Source organism: Botryllus schlosseri, unplaced genomic scaffold (assembly GCF_051294905.1).
Source record: "Botryllus schlosseri isolate E-star unplaced genomic scaffold, Bs_hap1 Bs17a, whole genome shotgun sequence".
Taxonomy (NCBI): domain Eukaryota; kingdom Metazoa; phylum Chordata; class Ascidiacea; order Stolidobranchia; family Styelidae; genus Botryllus; species Botryllus schlosseri.
Genome location: NW_027648626.1, coordinates 2,400,934 through 2,421,168, shown reverse-complemented (window position 1 = coordinate 2,421,168; position 20,235 = coordinate 2,400,934). Strand labels below are relative to the sequence as shown.

General features: G+C 39.6%; 2 protein-coding genes and 1 long non-coding RNA gene across 3 annotated transcripts; 1 reads left to right on the top strand and 2 right to left on the bottom strand.

The window, feature by feature from the left end:
- Nucleotides 1-2,442: 2,442 nt before the first annotated feature.
- Nucleotides 2,443-4,153, bottom strand: LOC145459590 (uncharacterized). Its single transcript, XR_013921468.1, has 5 exons — nt 3,714-4,153; nt 3,255-3,341; nt 2,939-3,025; nt 2,792-2,878; nt 2,443-2,730 (listed from the first exon to the last, which is right to left on the bottom strand). It is a non-coding gene; the product is annotated as an uncharacterized LOC145459590 (long non-coding RNA).
- A 1,791-nt stretch (nt 4,154-5,944) lies between these two features.
- LOC145459755 (uncharacterized) lies at nt 5,945-10,987 on the bottom strand. The gene is made up of 7 exons (XM_080338305.1): nt 10,322-10,987; nt 9,319-9,441; nt 8,151-8,293; nt 7,981-8,082; nt 6,447-6,647; nt 6,243-6,390; nt 5,945-6,183 (listed from the first exon to the last, which is right to left on the bottom strand). The coding sequence occupies exons 1-7, from the start codon at nt 10,746-10,748 to the stop codon at nt 5,945-5,947; spliced, it is 1,383 nt and encodes a 460-aa protein (XP_080194431.1). The 5' UTR covers nt 10,749-10,987.
- A 2,249-nt stretch (nt 10,988-13,236) lies between these two features.
- LOC145459754 (extracellular matrix organizing protein FRAS1-like) lies at nt 13,237-17,797 on the top strand. The gene is made up of 7 exons (XM_080338304.1): nt 13,237-13,294; nt 13,371-13,523; nt 13,664-13,784; nt 14,041-14,166; nt 17,099-17,245; nt 17,503-17,624; nt 17,687-17,797. Exons 3-7 carry the CDS (start codon nt 13,763-13,765, stop codon nt 17,795-17,797), a joined length of 528 nt encoding a protein of 175 aa, XP_080194430.1. The 5' UTR covers nt 13,237-13,294; nt 13,371-13,523; nt 13,664-13,762.
- The last annotated feature ends 2,438 nt before the right edge of the window (nt 17,798-20,235 follow it).

The following is a 20,235-nucleotide window of genomic DNA, read 5'->3' as shown; positions in this document are numbered from 1 at the left end:
CACGAGCATGTTTACCACCAATTACTGCATTACAATCGTAAACACAACGCGAGATAAACAATAAGAATTGATCCTTCAAGGATTGAGAAATTTACTTCCTGTGCCTTCATGAAATTACGGTATTGTTTGTTTTTCCGATATTTATTATATTTTTGCCTTGTATAAATACTAGTTCGAACGGTTTGTCAGACAACAACAGCAAATACATAGTAGCCTACACGCTAACACACACATAATATATTGTTACACATACTATTGAAATACACTTTTTACCACATATACTTTACATTCATAACATATATAGGCCTATATATTCTCAAGAATATATATTTGTGACTGGCAGACTTGTACAAACTACCAATTCAGCTTGTTGACGGTTAAATAATTACTGTTTGTTTTACAGTTTTAGGGTGGATTGCACAGATGCTGATTGAAAAGTAATCACCGATTGCCTTAATCGGCGATAATTTAATCGGCGAGCAAGGTCACCTGGTGACTCTGTGGTACAGATGCGGATACGTCTGCGAGTTATCTTATCGCGGATTACTGACGCAAATCGACGTAAATGACGTACGTTAGCAATCAGCTGTTTTCGGTCGGTGGCGGTATGAACTGTGTCGTCATAAGGGAGAGATGCGATTTTCATAGATATGTATATGTTTAGTTGATGTCAGTGAAGTTGTTGTATGAGGTTTATTCGTTGCAGATCTAACTAAACTGTTGCCACTGCATAGTGCGAGGTTATGAACGCCAAGCTTCCCCTTCTACTGTACAAAATGCGAAGGAAGTCAGAATTAAAACGTTTCGAGGTTATGATAAAATGTATTGTAGGACTAGACTACCAAAATCATCGTCTTATACCGGTGTAGCTATGCCAGAAACTGTACATATCCTACTGCAAATTTCGTATATTCCAGGGCATTTATCTAACTACGTTTAATAAGGAATTTCATTTTCCGTTTACACGTTTATTGATGCAGTCGTCGTGATAGCCACAACACCAATGTGAATATTTATAAATTGAGTTCATACAAAACGTGTGTAGATTCTGCAGAACATACATTAGCATCAGATTTCTCCATATCAATTAGTTCTGAAGGAGTGTAGAAGTATATTTTAGCCATTGCAAGGATTTAACTGTTGTGCAATGTGGAGATGTTATCCTACAATAAGCATATGCATATTTGCTCAAGTGCTGTGAAAATAGGTATGCATTTATGATACAATTTTGCAATGCAAAGTTAACTGCTGTTACCCAGTTGAGTAATCTTGTTAGCTGACAACCAAACCTCTCTTCAGTTTATCAAGAGTTTTGACAGTGACCATAAAATTCAATACAACTTGTTTTAATAGAAAGCTACACTAATATAGTCAAATAACGACCGAGAAGAACAATGGATCCATACCTCGATGTTCTTGCTACGCTCCGGTGGTTAGAGAGTCTTGTAGAAGAAAGAGTGCCAAGAAGATTGGTCAAAGACAGAGCCAATCCACTGGAATATCTGACTGATCAGAAATTTGTCGATAGGTATCGGCTGTCAAGACAATCCACTGTGGATTTACTGTCCATTATCAAAGATGATTTGACGTATGAAAGTAGTCGATGTCATGCTATCCCGCCCCACTTCCGGCTGCTTGTCACCCTTCGCTTTTTTGCTGCGGGTCATTTCCAAAGGACTGATGGTGATTTGATACCAATGGATAAGAGCAGTGTTTGCAGGATTGTACATCAAGTGTCGAGGGCAATAGCTGGCAAAAGACAAGCTTTTATGAAATTCCCTTCAACAACACAGGAAGTGCGTGCCCAAATGAACGCGTTTTATGAGGAACATCAATTCCCAGGAGTAGTTGGTTTGGTTGATGGTACCCATGTCCGAATTTGCAGTCCTGGCGGTGACAACGCTGAATTGTATCGTAATCGAAAAGGCTATTTCTCAATTAATGTACAACTTGCCTGTGATTCCAATATGGAATTCATTCAAGTGGTATTAAGATGGGCAGGAAGTACACATGATAGCAGGGTCCTTGAAAACAGTACTCTTCCCATGGCAATTCAAAAAACTGATGGTGTTCTACTTGGAGACAGTGGCTATCCGTGCTTGCCATACCTCATGACCCCTATTTTAAATCCATCCACTCTGTCGGAATCAAGATATAATAAGTCCCACATTGCCACCCGTATTAAAATAGAAAGGACTTTCGGGGTATGGAAACAAAGGTACCGATGTCTAGCAATACCTCTTCGTACCAAGCTGCAAAATTCCTTTACAATTATTGTTGCGACTGTTTGCCTGCATAATTTTTGTATGAGGCGGAGGGAAATTGATCTGAGCGAATACACCGCGGATGTTAGCGACACCGGTAACGTGACAGCACAACCGGCCACGACTTCAGGCAACATGAAGCGGAGAGAGATTGTGCAAAATCACTTTTCTTGAGTGTCTATATCAATTCATCTATTGTTTGTACATCAATAATCACACATTCAATTACTGGTCAATTACTTTTATTACCAGATCCAGTATGCTTTACTAGTTGTCCAAGTCTGGTTTTTGTTGTTCTATTTCGTTTCGTCGCTGTATTTTTTCAATTTTGCTGCGTGCAGTTCTTTTGCCATTTCCAGTTTTTGCTTTTTAATTTCCAGCTTCTGGTGTTTGACATGCATCTTCAATTCGAAATACTTCATTCTGATATTGTGTTGCTCCTTTGCCATTTCCAGGACACTCATTTCTGAACACCACATTTTGATCAGCAACATATGATTAAAATATAATTTTTTCTCTCAACACACCTGGCTTTTCCAGACTTTGAATTCTGGCCCTCTTTTTTGAGACAATCGGTGTCGATCTGTTTGTTTTCTCCGTTTCCTCTTGTATATCTGCATGCAGCAATGAATAAACTGTGGGCTGCAATATTGTATGCTAATGCTAACACTTACCGGTCTGGTGTTGCATCGCAAAGTCTTTCAAGGGAACTGAAGGTAGTGTCACATCGCCATCAACGAAAAGAGCAGCGGTTTCATTTGCTGCAAGAAAAGTATGGATAACAACAGTTGTATCCTGATAGAGCATGTTGTTGTCAGTCAAAACAACCTCCAATCTTCTATTTGAAGTATTCGTGTGAGAGAGAGAGTCTTTATTTTCATCCAACCAAAATACATAACACACGTCAGTGATGGTGGCACAGAAAATATGCTTGCACAGTATTCGGCTACGTTGGTACCAACATGAATTGAAATTACTACCTATACTTACCATCGCTGTTGTGACATGACGAGCCAGCCTCTGTGTTCACATCATCGTTAATGATGAAGGTGCAGACTGAATCCTGGGAATATCCATCTGAATAAAAATGCAATGCTTGAGAAGAACAGTAAAATCTATGAAGGCCTACAAAACTTGTTACTGCTAATACATGCTTCAGTATGAATCTTTCTCAAATATCTTGAAAATTTTAGTTAGAAATATATTAGAAAAGTTACTTTCAAATTATTCTTTCATGGTTTATCTTATCGTCGCGAAACATCGGAAGGACGGAAGACCAAAATCATGAATTGAGTCGAGTTAGAATTATCAGTTTGGAATGGGATGAGTTGAGTTGACTCGGTTCACCGCTTCAACATGCCAGATTGTTACAAATTAAAATTTGATGCAAGTTCCTCAGCCGTTGGTTGTAATAGTTAGCCTACATATTCAAAAAAATAATGTGCTCACCATTGTTTGGGTAGCTATCCAATACACTATCGTCGTCATACGGATGTTTCAGACTTTCAATTTGAGATGGGATAAGGTCTGAAAAGTGATAATAAATATACCAGTTTTATGAAAACAATTGCAGATTAATCAAGAAGCGGTTCACATTCGAGATTCGCTGAGCAGTGTTCCCCATGTGCCATTTTCGTATAGCTGATGTGCAGCAGACTCTGGATATGGTTAGTTTTTTGGGAATACAAAAAGACAATAGTATATTTTCATGCTCATCAAAATTCATATATTCGGCTCAAAACGAGCGTCAATATATGTATGAAGCACGCTGCGAGTCACGATAAACACAGATGGAAACAATAAATCAGCTAATGCGAATTTTCAAGAATTGCCAGTCAAGTTACCTACCGAAAACCTTTTCCAAGAGGTCGTCAACTGGAGGTGGCGGTGGGCCAGTTCAAACAACCATTCTCCATTCCTTCCATGCCTGGGGCCCTACATTAACAGTTACATAGCTAGCTTTGTCGAGTTGATATTTCTCGCTGGCCCCCTCACCACGTTTGCCCATCCAGCATTTCCTCTGCATATATGTCCACTCTGATAAAATTCAACCAGATAATTAGTTATGCAATGTCGGTGGATTTGTCCGAGATTGGGTTAAAGCAGTCTACGCGGCAACGTGTTTCAAAACATGCGACCGACTGACATTGACGTAACTCGTCTGGACACGATTGAATAAGACGACAGTATCTTCGAAATTTGTCAGGTGATATTGTCTTTGCTGCTAAGTTCCGGAAACAGCAAATATTCACACAGTATGTTAAGGTCTTATTGAAATCGCATCTGCTGTAGCAGATTTCTAGGATTTAGCGATATCCCGAGTAATTTTGAACGATGCGTCTGTAACGATGTCGGCAGTCTCAACAACCGTTCGAAGTAAGTCAAACACTCTTTAAAATTGCAGGCCAACTATACGTAGCGGGATTCTCTTGAACCAGAGTCCAGCAGAATACCGATTCAAAACAATAACAATCTGAAGTCGAGCATATATCAAGAAATGAGAGCACATTAAAGCAGTGGTTCTAAAACTTTTTCAGACACACACCCTTTTTTGATAGAGAATAATTTCGTGCCCCCTTATCGTCATATAACAAAATGCGCTAGTTTGATGGCATGGAAGGTTATGACTGTTGATGAGAGAATTCTTAAATATGAAATTACGATTACACACAGAGAAATAACTATGAACTGAAGACAAATTGCGCGCAGCGTCGCACCTCTTTCAGATGCTTTCACGCTCCTAAGGGCCGCGCCTCCCAGTTTGACAACCACTGCATTCCAAAATTACTAATCAAACGAAACAGGGACGGTGCGACAAAAGATCCAAGTATCTAAATTAATTTGTTACAATACCGTGTCAGCAATAATTGTGTTTATAATGAAATATGTCGCGGGCCGCAAAATAATCGTCTGCGGGCCGCATGCGGCCCGCGGGCCGCGGGTTGAGAACCCCTGTTCTAAACGAAAACAAGCAATGCTTTATCAAGAATGGAAGTTATAAAGTCCATCACGTGTCGCAGCCAAGTCAAAACCAAAAAATACCGCAACTCAAGTAGGCCTACTGCACGGCGATATCTCTATTTCTTTAAACTTCATCGATCAATAGCAAGGCGGCCGCCAGATCGAATATTTAATAATCTCCAGTTCATACCAAATGAGTTGACAACTTAGGTACTTTCCAATTTTCACGGGACAAGCGATACTGTTGTCAGCTACCAATTTAAGACTTTGATAACTAGATAGTTATAGTTGTCTAATTATTCCAATTAGAGCGAGACGATAGTCACCCAATTCCAATTTAATTTTTGTAATAATTCCATTACTTATTTTTTAAACTAATCGTTTTTGTTTTACTGAAAGTGTCATAGGAAAACTATAACAAACGAAACGGGCCAATTTTGAAGTGTTAACATTAGGCATTTTAGTGCTAATGATAAAGAACGCAGTTTTAGTATTAAATTGATTTTGGTATGTTCAAGTTACGCTACGAAGTAGGAAGTAAATAGTTTTATTGCCTAAAAGACTGCTAAAACCTATTTGATTATTCTTACAAAGTAAAGTTCTTTGTTTCAAACAAATTGAAAGTTCTAGAATTTAAATCAAACTCCAAGTTTTTGCAAATTCATGCTATATCTAATTCTAACCTAATTCGGCAAAGTGGGCTATGCAGCCATAATTAGTTATAATCTAATTTGAAAAATCTGAAAATTTTCTAGCTCTTCAACTGCGCAATTTGCTTCCAATTTTAATTCCAACCCACAAAAACGTGTCATTCTTACTTGCTGTGCAAATTTTCTCGTTAAATTCAAAGACACGCCCTGAAAATTGTTGTTACGCAGGAGATCGTACAGGTTGTAAGACAACAGTTCGAACACGAGACAGAGATGATTGCGAAATGGAAAATGCCGTTTCAGCCGTACTAAAACGCAAACGAAATTAACGCCGACATCAAAACGCGCCAGCATAAACCGTACTCACCTATATAATATTTGTTATCGGCATCGTATCGGCCCATAAGTTCTAACAACCGAACTTCGGTTAACGCTTGCTTATAAAATGTTTTTTTATTTTTTATAATTTTGATCGCGACGTATTCCTGTTCCTCGTGATCGAACGCCTTTGCAACCTGAGCGGAACAAGATATTAACATTAAAGCTAATACTAGAGAAGAAAAGAGCATACTTGTCCGAAGGAACCCTTTCCGATGAGGCAATCAATTTCATATCTATCGTTCCACTTTTCACCGTTTTTGATGATATAATCGTAATTGTCGTCATCGTAACCATCGTAATAAATACGCTGTTCACGAGTTCGGCGATCCAAAGCAGCGGCGGCCGCGGCCGCCTGTTGTTGGGATCCCTTCTTCTTTTTTGCATAGTAAACCTGCATTGGAAGTACTATTGTCAACAGATTTTCAAACTGTGCAACTAGAACTAACGACATCTTAAATCCGCAACAAAATAAAACAAAACTATATAAAAACTGATATTAAATCACTAAATTGCAAACGAGCTAATATATATCAGAGATAGAATAGGAATTTCAAATGGACGGAATGAATTTAGAGTTTGAAATTGGATGGGTTTCAACCCCTCATCCTCCCCCCTCAAAAAAATAACTCACTCACTGGCTGTAAGAACACCAGCATCATGATTCACGATAAACGATGACAGTTTTTCGTTATTTTACAAATAAATTTTTTAAAGACGTAACTACAAACGGCTCACTTTTTAAAATCAGCAACTAAAACTGCTCAAAAACCAGTGCTTAGTCGACCGTCAACTAACTACATTGGAGGTTTGTATAAGTCTGATGTAAATCTGTTCTTCGGAATTAGATACTCATATCCCCAACCAGAAAAGTCTGCTATGGATGCTCCAGATGAGCATATATTCTTATTTTGGCATTGAAGTAATAATTATGTATAATGCCATGTTTTCATGCAAAATTCGGACTGGTTGGATTCAGTCATGAGCTTGGAAATGAGCATAACAAGAATGAAACCAGGGAATTAGATTTGACGTCATAAAATGAAAGGAATTCTTGATTGAAATTATAAAAGCCTCGCATCTGTGATAGATTACAAGCCTTCACATAAATACGGCCCTCTAATTCAAAATAGATCGTAAACCGTCACAGTTGGCTTGAAATTATTCCTCATAACAAATGACAGACCACCCCACATTCGCAAATCTCATATCATACTTGACATAGTAGGGTCTACCTCAAATTCAGATTGTCAGAAAACTTTCGTAATTATCTGACTTTGAGATTTGTTATTGCACACTTGCACAGTCCTAATGCATTCACAGGTATCCAAGCCATATAGAAAATCAAAGTGATAATACGTTAATTCACATGTAGAAAGGGATAATCAAGCCTGAACTCAGTTACACAATACAGTTTTCCAAATGAAATCAAGTTTCGACCTTGGAAAAGTTTGAAAATTCCAGACTTATCCTAGTTAGAACCGGATCATATTCGGATTTGTCAGAGAGAGTAACAGTAGCATGACATATGTTGATTCTTATCGACAGTACACAACAAAAACACATTAACAAACAAAGTACAATATACATCAGTCCGGTTTACGACTAATCTAAAACATGTGATTTCAAAAACAACCTCATAACAGTTGTAACAACCCCAACTAAACACAAAGACCATTAACACAACAAGTCTCTGTAGATAATTAGGAAACAATAACGATACTTACCTCATTTATATGTTTATACGTTTTGATCAAGTCCACAGAGAATTTCCTCATGGGAGCGTTGGATGACTCTCGGAATGTCACAGGAATACTAGACATCTGCTCCTACGTCAGACAACAAGGAGTCGATAAATAACCACAGAGTTACCAAATATAAGCAAATCGAAGCCTACTTGTTGCTGCTGCTGTTCAAACATGTTGACTAGCACGTCTTGTGATGATCCACCCTGCGCCGTTGGATGCGATGATCTATGGTGGTGGTGAGGGTGGTGATAGGATGAATTTTGAAGCCTATGACACTCCCGACACCCGTCCTCTGCAAGAATACGGCAAGATTCAAAGATCAATTTCACGACAAACAAATCTCTTACTGGCCACACTTCACATAACCATGATATTACACTCACAATCATTTCCATCCATGACAGATAAGATGCATATCACGAATCTGATATAGACTATTAGAAGCTAGTTGTGACTGTTACGGATGTACTTCAGACTTTTAGTCACCAAAGAAATGACACGAATATGCATCAATTAAATTCTGGCTTGCAACACATCTAAAAAGACTTGAAAAGTAAGATGCTTACATTTGAATTGGTAATAAATCAATGAACTAGTGAAGTCTCATTCATCAGTAACTTCAATATACTACTGAGCAGTATGTATTGTATATTCTTATTGAAATGCACCCAAATATAATCGGCTGACAATTGTCATTCATTACTAATCGTCAGCAAATAGAGAATGGCAAAGAACATTGTACATCAACAATCGTAACATCAAATGTCGTCAAATAACCGGGGCGAATAGATGGCTTAAGCTCAGTGTGCTAATTTCAGATTGAACTTTTTACAGTATTATACATAATACCAATTCACAAATCCTGTCTCTCATACAAAAAATCTTCACCGAGTACAAAGCTAGTCACAAGTTTAACAACATACAAATGATGTGCAAGTGCAGTACAAAGTTAATAAAACTCCTGACTCACAATGACATTAGTCTGTATATTATGACAGACAATGATAGCCTAACCCCATAATTCAGTCAAGGAACAAAAGATCAGCTGAGTGGATTTAGAGGTCACTCAAGGTTTACCTAACACACTCTCCAGCAGCAGACCAACAGTGCAAGAGTCAATAGTAATAGATCGGTTGGCCCTTTAGTTAATTGCCTAATGAATTTGTTGGTAGGATACATCTCATTTGCTTATTAAAAATCTCAGGAACCGAAATTTTGATACTTGTTTCTCAATTATAACTGAGCAAACCAAGACTAGTGTTTACTAAAGTCATACATTCCTCAACTTTATTGACCAGCTCGAACAAGGCCACATACCTTCTCTCCTCCTTCCTTCCAATACTTCCGCAAAAGGGTTCTTTCCGTTAGGTAAATGTGAAGATGAGGATGATCTACGTGAATGAACGCCTTCGTGATCTCCGACCCCGAGATTTAATGAGTCTGCAAAGCGCCACAAGTTGAGGGAAATGCTTGAAACACAAGAATTCGAATATTCCAAACAACTTCCCAATTTAACGCTGTAACAGTCCTACAGTTTGCATGTTAACCAGTATGACAATGCAATGACCCGGTTAACAAACATTTTAATTAATTTCTTCGGCCTCATTTCACATAAGTACAAAATCAATATCAGTCAACAAACAAAGGAGGTCAGATGGCAGCTGGCTGCAAAGTGTAAATTTCATCAATATAGTGTCGGTGTGCTCGGAAAGTATCGACTTTCTGGATCGAGCTAATACAAATTGACACATTGCGTTTTGACTAACTGCTCTGTGGACTATCTATTATCGACGCTAACATAAAATATTTAGTATATCATCAACAAAGAAATTTATGGGCATCAGATAGACTTGTACAAACCACCCTATCTAGTTATTTGATGGGTAACTAGCTCGTCGTTTTTGAGTACAAAAATAAAGGTTAGTCCTAAAAAACATGTGTCATCGTTTCGCGTGAATCATGATAATGATGTTCTGTTGTGTGATGTTCTCGCATCCCTTGCTAGCTCATAGTCATTACTACTAAGTAGTAGCCAGTAGGTTGGGTTCTGGGGGTCGAAAACCCTCTCATTTCAAATTTGAATCGAGACATTTCAAAATGCAGATTCTCTATCCAATAACTTCTCTGCTCATTTGCAATTTAATAATTATACAAAAGTCTGCATCAACTTATACTTTTTGAGTCATTAATGATATTTTATCTGTTAAGAACCAACTTGAGTAAAATCTGGTATATCCATCTTATTGTATGTAAGGGTAGCAAACTATCTTCAATACTCCATGTTGTAAGTCGCATTTCCATCAAGATATGAAAATCTCACCAACACCGTTACTCAACGTGAGTAAACCAGAAGAGGAATCACTATCATCAACACCATTTTTCTGAATAGGGGTCCAATTACGTTGCGTACCCTCATCCCACGTTCGTTTAATTGGGTGCCGATGATAGAATCCCCCCTCTCCAGACACGCTGCCTTTTTTCTTAGTGGCTTTGCCGCCTGGGGAAGGAGGATGTGCCGAATTTCTGTCGTTGAACCATTCGATTCGGCAAGAAGACAGAGCATTCCAAGAGATCCGTTGCTGTTCGGAATTAGGGTAGTTTGGTTTTGACTGACTCGGGTGATACTGCCTCTGCCACATGTCGCTGTTGCTCATTTGCTTAATATCCAGAGAATCCATATAACCAGAAGCGGACGAGCGATTAGCATTCGAATGCTCAGGCGTGCATGCTTGACGTCTTACAACCATCGGGAAAGAAGGAGACGCCGTTTCAAAAATTCAAATCCAGGAATTAGTATCCTCTCGCGAAGTAGTCCGGATTAACTACTATTCTCCTGGTATGAATATATCACTAAGAGAGCAATCCTACATTAAATCAGTTCAATGTTACATACGTCGCTAATCAAATACCAAAAGCAAATAATTCTATAATATATGAATTCAAATTTAGGTGAACTTGAATATTTTTGATATAAACGAACTAGTAGAGAATTAAACGTCAACAATCGAATGTTCTTTTCAATTATCTACTAGTTACTGAGGATGACCCCTGAGGAGTGTCAGCCGAAAATATTCACATTTATATCAATATGACTGGACGTATCATACAATTGTATACTGAAGTTTTGTATAACTTTCTACCAATATAATCAATATAATCTAATCTAGAAGTTCTGTATCTCTAAGAAGCTCTTGAATATAATGAAGTTCGGTCACCTATAACGAGATCAAGCAACTACATGAACTTGACTTATACTCGTGATTCTGAAATTGGTTAGGTATCTAAATCTCATATCATAATATAAACATATATTACTCACTTCCTCAATATGCGTCACGCTAAGTATTGATACTTCAGTGATGTGAAAAGATAATATCAAATATTCGTATTGAATGTTCAAAATCGTATTGAAATCTTGGCCTTCGTATAGCTCGCACGCCTGGAGGTATATTTCAATTCGCCTCATTACCAGCTCGCCTTCACAGCTCTTACTTCGTACGCCGTGTAGGAATTTTCAAAGCGCGTTTAACCCTCGGGCGATCAAACTCACAAAGCAACACGACGAGAGCGATTTTCCCCGTTCAGCGCGCGCCGCTCACAGCGGGGAACCTTGAACGCGGAATTAATTCGATCAAGAGCACGCGTGATCTGTAATACGGTGGACGGATCCGTCTACGTAACAATCGCGTGCGACCGATTTCAATAAATAATTCATCTCCGCATTGCAGCGTAGCGGCATCCTCGATTACGCGGGCCCCTTACATAAACCAAGTCGAAAAAAGTGACATAATGCATTGCATTGCGTCCCGAAATTACGCATTCAACCTCACTAGCGATAGCGTCGGTCTTGATTCCTAATATATTACGTTTTCCGAAACCGCGCGCACCGCATTGTTATTAAAATTGCTTTGTTATCGTAAACCCGCGTCCGCAATTATTGAAACACAGATATATTCGATGATACTATTGTTGATATACAACGTTCTTTCCAATTCTCTACTAGTTGCTGACGAGTGTCAGGCGAAAATATTCGGGTTTATTTCCATACGAAAATATCATTCAATAGAAACGCAGCAACGCGTGGATCCGCAAATATCGACATAAAAATATATGTTAATTCTTCATAAGTTTCTATCAATAGCTGTCACTTGGCTTTTGATTAATGCTCTGTCGAAAGCTTACTAGGTGCAAGTGGTGCTGATAGTTCGCGATCAACTCGTGCTGGTATGTTTGATTAGCGATTTACCGTTTCATGTTAATATATTTGTGGTGTATACTCGAAGCTTGGAATTTAATCTCGTGATTCGAGTCAAATAATGAGAGACTATTATTTCAAGAACTGAGATAATACAATCCTTGACGCTAAGAGTTAATTTACCAACAGGAATTATAGTTATGATACTATTTTCCATGGTGTAGGGCTGTAAACCTTGATTGGTCACCTCGCAGCATACTGAATATTAATAGTACAAAGCTACTTAGTGGAAATGATATAGCTACGAAATCATTGGCATCGTATTTTTTGTGGGATAATTGGGCTTTCCTCATCATTCATCTCTTGGAGATGTCATCATGATTGAAACTAGAATATTCGCCTCAAAGCTTGACAGTAGGTTCGTTACCGACTCACTCTGGCCGTCTGTTTTGACCAGCTCCGATGATAAGATCTTTATTCAAGTGCTTCTGCCGTGATCACACAGCTGTAAGAAGGGCTCATTTACTTAACAACTGTTGTTACCGGTATATCATGTCATGCTAGTGCTACATAGAGTGAAATTGACTCGGACATTTGTCGTTCATGTCAGGGGAAGGAAATTATTGCTAAGAGAAAATTTATTGACCGCGGACCCTGACACTGGCGCAAAACAAATCCCGTATACAATCACGTCTGACCCTAGACACGGTCATATTGAATCCAATGCTCAGCCTGGAGTGGCTCTGAAGTCATTCACCACGCAAAGTAAGACTTGTTTTGAAATCTATTTGACAAACCATTAATGATATCTTGATAAGAGCGAGACTGATTACTATGTACAGTATATAAGTCAAAAAAGCTGCGATATATTCCTCTCGGTTTCATCGGTATTGGGTCAAAAATGTGATGCATGTTGGGCTCAAATCTAGAATTGTAATTGAACGACTGATTCCATATTTCAGGCGATATATGATCAGGTACGTTCTTGCTGACGCATCAGTCGGTGAGACGATGGATTCGTTTATGTTCAACGTCGTCACCGGAAATCTGTTCCGAATCAGATAGATCGTTTTCTCATTCGATCGAAGCAACTATACGGTAGGGTTTTGTTTTACTTTTGCCCGAAAAAGTATATTGAAGCGATAGTGTTTAACGAAGTGAGATTCCAATTTAGGTGAAAGAGGGTGCAGGGAAAATCGTTGTACTCGTGAGACGTCACGGCAACCTGAATTACGCGATTGTGCTGTGTAGGACTGAAGCAGGAACGGCTACTGATTTCGTTTCCACGAAGCCAGGACTACATGATTATGTCACGCAAGCGGGGTAGGTGAGAGAACTTGGAAGCATTGACGAACTAATTTTTGGAGTAAGCAAGATGGTTCTTCCGGCTTGTGCTACTTTTCCAGCTGCCCAGCTAATGATTGCTATGGTGAGGAAGCAAAATGAGATAACATACCTCCTTTTCAGGTTCAATTTGACGAGCACGAAGAAGAGAAAGTATGCTCGATCGAGATTGAGGACGAGGAGGTTTGCGAAGATCAGGAAACGTTTACCGTGCAACTCGCGATGCCAAACTACGCACTTCTCGGTGAGCATTCGGTCCGTAGTGACAAGTCATCATTGGGGCGATTATTTTTTCGACTTTTCAAAGAAAGTCAAAAATAGTTAAAATCATTGCGTTAGGTCAAAAACTGGCAACATTATTTATGAGGTGAAATTGAAAATAAAATCATACGTCAACATTTCAATCTCAAGAGTTGTCAAAAATTTCAATTATTGCGTTAAAATTTTGGACTTATGTGTAAAAAAGATACCCGCCATAACGATAATTCTATTTTCCGAAGGCTCCATCACCGAGACATCGGTCACCATTGACGATTCCGAGGACGAACCGACCTTGCAGTTTGACCAAACCGAGAGAACCGTCCAGGAAAACGACGCCTCTTTTTTCCTCACCATTCGACGATCAGGTTGGATATCGTTGATTTTTGTTCCACACTTCAACTAAATTACTGGATCTCCAACTAGCACTAGAACTTCTGGGCTTTCTAAACTCACAATTACGTAGAACTGCTGGATTTTTAAAAGCATAACTGGAACCACATCTACGTACTTTTCAAAAACACATACTAGTACAACTAGAACCAGTCTTTTTACAAAATTTTCAACTACAAAATTAGATCTGCTCACTTTTCAAAACTCGCAACTTGAGAACTAGAACTAGAACTAAGCAATTGTCGAAACTCAAAACTATAGAATTTGAAAACTAGAGCAACTCACTTTTCAAAACTCGCAACCATAGAATCAGAACTACAACCAAACCCTATTCGAAATCCGCGACGGGGACCAGAACTACTCAAAAAGCAGTAGTTAGTTGACTATGAACTAAGTCAGTGCTCTTCAACCTTTTTCGGAGTGGTACACCCTTTTAACGTTTGCTCAAAACTCGTACACCCCTGTTCATTAGGGGTCTTCAAAAATGACTTTTTTTCTCAAATCGTACTGGCTACTTGCTGAAATTGTTAGGTTACCTAATTTAAGCCTACACACCAAATTTGATTCGATTCCAACCATTAGCCGCATTGCTACGGGAAAAATAAATAACGAAAAAATTGAAATTTTTCTGTTCACCCGATGAAAGTATTAGGTTGTCTATAAAAACGATGTTCTTCAAATTTGGTTCAATTCCAACCAGTAGAAGCGGAGTTATTGCCGTCAAAAATTTGGATTTGAATAAAATAGTATTTGGTCACAGAGTCTATTCGCCGCCAGTTAGGCCGCCTGTCACGCAAATTGGAATTTATTTCGTGTCAGCCCCAAAACAGCATGACATTACGAACGATAATCAACCTAAATGTAACAGTATTGGGGAGAGAATAGGTAAAGCTACTGCTGCAGAAGCGGTAATTCAGATCAGCGATGATAGCAGGCGCACCAGCCTACTGCGTATCAGGCCTGCCCCACACCACACACAGTCGACAGAAGCACATGGGCTGCATGAGATATCAGTAACCTCAGATCCTATGTCGCTATACACAGTCTATTGTCGCTAATTTGCATCACTAGTAACAAAATATTAAATTACAAATGTATGGCGAAATATTGGACATAACATCGGCATATTAAAACAAAAGGGTTTCGATTTCATCATGGATGCTGTTTCGACCCTGGCTGGCTACGTCACTTTTTTATTTTCATTGCGGTATTTATTAACGTCGGGTTAATCAAAAATCACTAAAAGACAAATTGAATAGCATATTCATATTAAAATGAACCCGAATATTTTCGGCTGACACTCGTCAGGGGTAATCGTCAGCAACTAGTAGAGAATTCGAAAGAACAGCGTATACGCTGTTCTTTCGAATTCTCTACTAGTTGCTGACGATTACCCCTGACGAGTGTCAGCCGAAAATATTCGGGTTCATTTTAATATGAATATGCTATTCAATTGTATATTGAAGTTCTGTACCTCAAAGAAGCTGTTTAAAAGACAAATGACTAGCTGAAAACATGTTTGTTAACTGCATACTTTCCAACACCAAACGGAGCCATTGGTCTATTGCCGACGGCTAAATGATTACGGGAGATTTGTGCTTATGACATCACAATCAAACGATGTACAGTATTACACTTGAGATAACATCGTACCATGCTCACAGGGCCGTAACAACACTTCGTCAGCCCCCCCCAAATCGTTGGCCTAGGGCACCCATGGGGTGCTAAACCTAACTTATGGGGGGCTTCGCCCCCCAGATCCCCCCTCGGCTATCCGCTTTTTGACGCTATTTCACCTCTCCACTGGGTGTACGTTATGTGAGACCGCTTTTCCCGCCTAGACGCGCGAAGCGCGAATAATTTCAGTAATTCAAGAATGTAATCGGGCAATATGATCGGGAATTACATATATATTGCTGTCAATTTTGATCCTCTCTCTGCTCACGTAATCAGATTTACCGGTAGAACTGAGCGAAGTATGTTTTAAAAATGTAGGACATCCCAATAATAATTAGACATCTTCGGGCGTATACCCGTTGGCAGGAACGAAACAGCACTTCGTCAGCCCCGCCCCCCCCCACAAAAACTTGGGTTTTGGGTTCTCATAGGGCGATAAACCGACCCCTCATCACAGTGTTCGCTTTTGCCGAGAAATTTGCTGGACTGTTTAGTGTGCCAGCTCGAAGCGCGAAAATTTTCGATAATTCATGGTACAATCGGCCAATAAGATTGCATTGCATATATATTACTATCAATATCTTGTCCTCTCTGCTCATGTTATCAGATTTACCGGAAACTGTAGGGCCCATAAATAACAATTACACATTTTCGGGTGGGCGGACCCGTTGGTATGACTTCGTTACATGATTTTATTTCGTGACCTCCTGTCTGCTATATCAAAAATATAGAATTGCCCTAACGTACTAAACTAAAAGACGCACACGATTGCAAATTGGTATTTCTTCACTGGCATATATTTTTTTTTCTTGCTGGATGGTATTTGTCTTCTGAGGTTCAGATTGCCAAGACAGGAACATATGGCGCCAGTCATTTAGGCGCCTATGGACAATTAAACCTATTATTTGGTATATATAACGAAGTTTTCGGTCTGCGTAAGGGGAGTACCCCCCAATTGGTGGGTTTGGGGTGCATGCTCATTAACCTGTGCGTCAACCTGTCCTGACCCATAAACCTGCCTTTGTGATAGCTAGCCATCGGCTCATTGTAATTCGGATCTGGTACACCCCTGTACACCCCATCAGAGTGGTACACCCTTTACAAATTCTGGTACACCCTAGGGTGTACGACCACCCCGGTTGAAGAGCACTGAACTAAGTAGTCGATAGTCTGTACAAGACTGTCTCATTATGAATGAATAAGTCTCTCAAAGTGATTACTTGCTTGCAGGTGACATCAAGGAGAAAGTGTCGGCCGTGTGTTATACGGAATCAGAAATGGCGACCGGATCGACGCAATCCGGAAGACTCCGGTCTGGATCCGATTTCCGGAGCCGAGACAGAAACAGCAAACGGAGTGTTGTCGTGTTTGAACCCGGTGCGTTTCTTACTTAGTCAAACCGTGACTATGGATTGTTAATAATAATTCTAGTTGTGTAAGCTGAGTGATAAAAGGAATTGCGGGTAATCTAATTCTAATCTCATAAATGGTTTACCTGAAAATGCAGCAGGAGAACTGTACCCTTCGAAACCAGCCGAACTCGCCGTACAAACATTTGTCATTATCATTCTAATGAGGCTGATCTGTAATCTAATTTGAAACTGTGCAGCTATCATTATAATTTTATCCGACAGGGGTTAGAACGGCCAGTTGTGACATCACACTTGTCGACGACAGCCGGTACGAGGAAGATGAAACGTTCCGTGTGAAACTGAGCAACCCTTCAACAGGCTCGCAAGTCGGCGAACTTTCTCAGGTATATAAACTTGCAGTTTGATTTTAAACGTAGTTTCATATAAAACCCGCTTCTATGGCCAGGTCAAAGTCACGATCGCAGGGCCCAACGACGCACCGACTGTGTTCTTCTCTGACAATCATTACGAGTTTTCGGAAAGCCAAGAAACCGTGGATGTTACCGTGAGTTATTAGCTACAAGCAGAACTTGGCAAAATGGATTCTGAATCGAGTATTACGCCTTCAGTTTCTAGTATCAGCGTTATGACGCCACAACAGCATGAATGATGTGGGGAGCTCAAATATGTACCTTTAATGCGATTACAAAGAAGATAATGCCAGTTCTAGATCACATTAAAGATACTTGTGTATTTTTCGACCATACCTATTTCATTGCACTATGTGACCATGCTGTTGGTCGATAATGACTTCACAGACGTTCTTGTAAGCAACTTAACAACTTTTTGGCGTTGAGAGAAAAGTTGACAGAAAATTTCATTTTTTGTAATAAAGTCTGAAATTGCATTTGGCTCCACGTCGGTTTTTACTGGTTGGAAACAAGCTGATTGGTGTGCAGCATTTTTAAGCAACGTAACAATGTAATCACAGATTCCTCGGAATTATTCCGCATGATTGATCAGAAGTTGTGAAAGTAGACAAGAAGGATACTCAAGTAGAAGTAACTTTGAAAAATTCACTCAAGTACGAGCAGGAGTAGTGCTGTTTTAAGCAACGCAGAAGTAGCCTACTTCAGGTAGGAGTAGAATTTGCTGTTTTGGAAACTCTTGAAATGTGTAATTATTTATAAAATCTGTCATAAATACGCTCTCGAAACCTAGAAACTGACTGGACGGTGCGGAGAGCTGGATTTGTATTGCTACATACCAGGAGATCTATTTTAACAGCATGAGGGTTGAAACGTATCATGTGATTGCCTACAAACGACACCATTGCATAAGAACAGTGGCTCTTGACATCCCCAGTGCCCCCTTTCAGAAAATGTGATGGTATGGTGCCCTCGGTCATTTTGCAATGCCTGTAGTTAACAATACAATGACCGATGCGGATAAGCTCCACTCGGACACTGCATTGGTGTTTTGCGCTATTAGGTAGGAAACTAAAATACGGCAGGTCGTATCATTCCAAACGTTTTGCTGAACTTAGGCCTGTTTACTGTCATGAAACTGGTTGGATTGAGTGTCTACAGGAAAAGTCAGTTGATACCAATGTAAAAAGGTGGGTGACGAATGTGTCTGGAGGTCGAGGTTATGGTGATTCGACGTTGCTGTTTCCGGAGCAGATATGGTCAAATTATTTATCATTGGTACTCAAAGAGAAGGATAAGTAGTGCCGTAAATTTTTTTTCAGGTAGGCTTACAAATAGTAGAAATTTCCAAATAAGTAAAAACGTAAAGTATTGTGGGCCTAGTTGTAAGTGGAAGTAGTTTCAGGTCTGGTAGATCTTTTTGCGAAATCCCGGGATTTCAATCAAGTTAATTCTGGAATCGGGACCGGAATATACCTTGAAATCCTGTGATTCCAATGCTAGTATTGACTGACCCCCTACTATTATTACAGGTCAAAGAGGACGGTAACCAACCCAGTCCTGTGCGACGTTCCAAAGCGAGTAAGAATGTGGCGGCTCATTCGAACGAAGAAGTCGTAGAATTCAAACCCCGGACCCCCTCCCTGGGTCACAGGTTGTCACAGCGACTGAATCAGACGCCGACAAAAATTCAAATTTGTCGAGGGAGAACTCATTACGAAAAGCGCTTCCTTCATCATGCCGACATCTAGCGACAGGGCGAAGCACACTGCGGGCCCCAATTTATAATCCAAGTCGGACTCAAAAATCAAACAGTTGAACCAAAAAGACGGAGACGATCCAGACAGACTTGGGCAATTGGATAATTTCAGTTGTCTGTATTGCCTACTTAGAGCGAAATGCCATTAATCTGATTATAATCTAATTTCCGGTTTTTCTGTAAAGGCTACATAATAACTGTGTAGTTGGAAACAAGTCAAGCTTGGGATACATACATTTGCCATTCTCGTGCTCGTGAAAACGTACACGATGATTCGTTATGAACTGCTAGGCCTAAACCTGCCGTATGGCAGTGGCTCAAAAGGAGACTGAGGCCGAGTGGTGGTCATGGCATATATGCAAAATGGAAATTAGGCCACGGCTATGAAAATCACAAAAAGCATTGCTTTTCGCAGATATGTTAATCCTGACTATTCCCAAAGCCAAAATACGATCACTTTCTTGACTTAGGAATAACAGCAATTTTGATTCCACATTCTAACACTTAGTATGTACAAATGATTGTACAGAAGTTTTGATTATTTTTTTCTAGTTACTACAGCTAGTTTGACATTTTCACTTTGCCTCAGTATTTTGAATAATATTGGGTTGTTGTTTTCTGGACCTGAGGCTTTGGAAAAACAGGTTTCTATAAATATATCGATACTAAATTTAAGACAGGACTGTGTTCAGGTTAGGTTTGGAATTCAATGTCCCTCTGCCTTTGTCCTATCTGTTGCTAACAACTGCGTAAGAGTTCTGCGAAATGAATCGGACACAAATGGGTTTGTTACTTGTCTACTGTTTTTAAAAGTAAACTGTATTGAAA

Excerpts from the sequence above, each read along its gene's own strand:
- LOC145459754 (XM_080338304.1), top strand. The coding sequence starts at position 13,763 with ATGCCAAACTACGCACTTCTCG. Across the intron at positions 13,785-14,040 it reads GCCAAACTACGCACTTCTCG|GCTCCATCACCGAGACATCG; the intron begins GTGAGCATTCGG and ends TATTTTCCGAAG. Across the intron at positions 17,625-17,686 it reads AAGTCGGCGAACTTTCTCAG|GTCAAAGTCACGATCGCAGG; the intron begins GTATATAAACTT and ends TTCTATGGCCAG.
- LOC145459755 (XM_080338305.1), bottom strand. The coding sequence starts at position 10,748 with ATGGTTGTAAGACGTCAAGCATGCACGCCTGAGCATTCGAATGCTAAT. Across the intron at positions 8,294-9,318 it reads GGAAGGAAGGAGGAGAGAAG|AGGACGGGTGTCGGGAGTGT; the intron begins GTATGTGGCCTT and ends GTATTCTTGCAG. Across the intron at positions 6,184-6,242 it reads CGATAACAAATATTATATAG|TACGGCTGAAACGGCATTTT; the intron begins GTGAGTACGGTT and ends TTTGCGTTTTAG.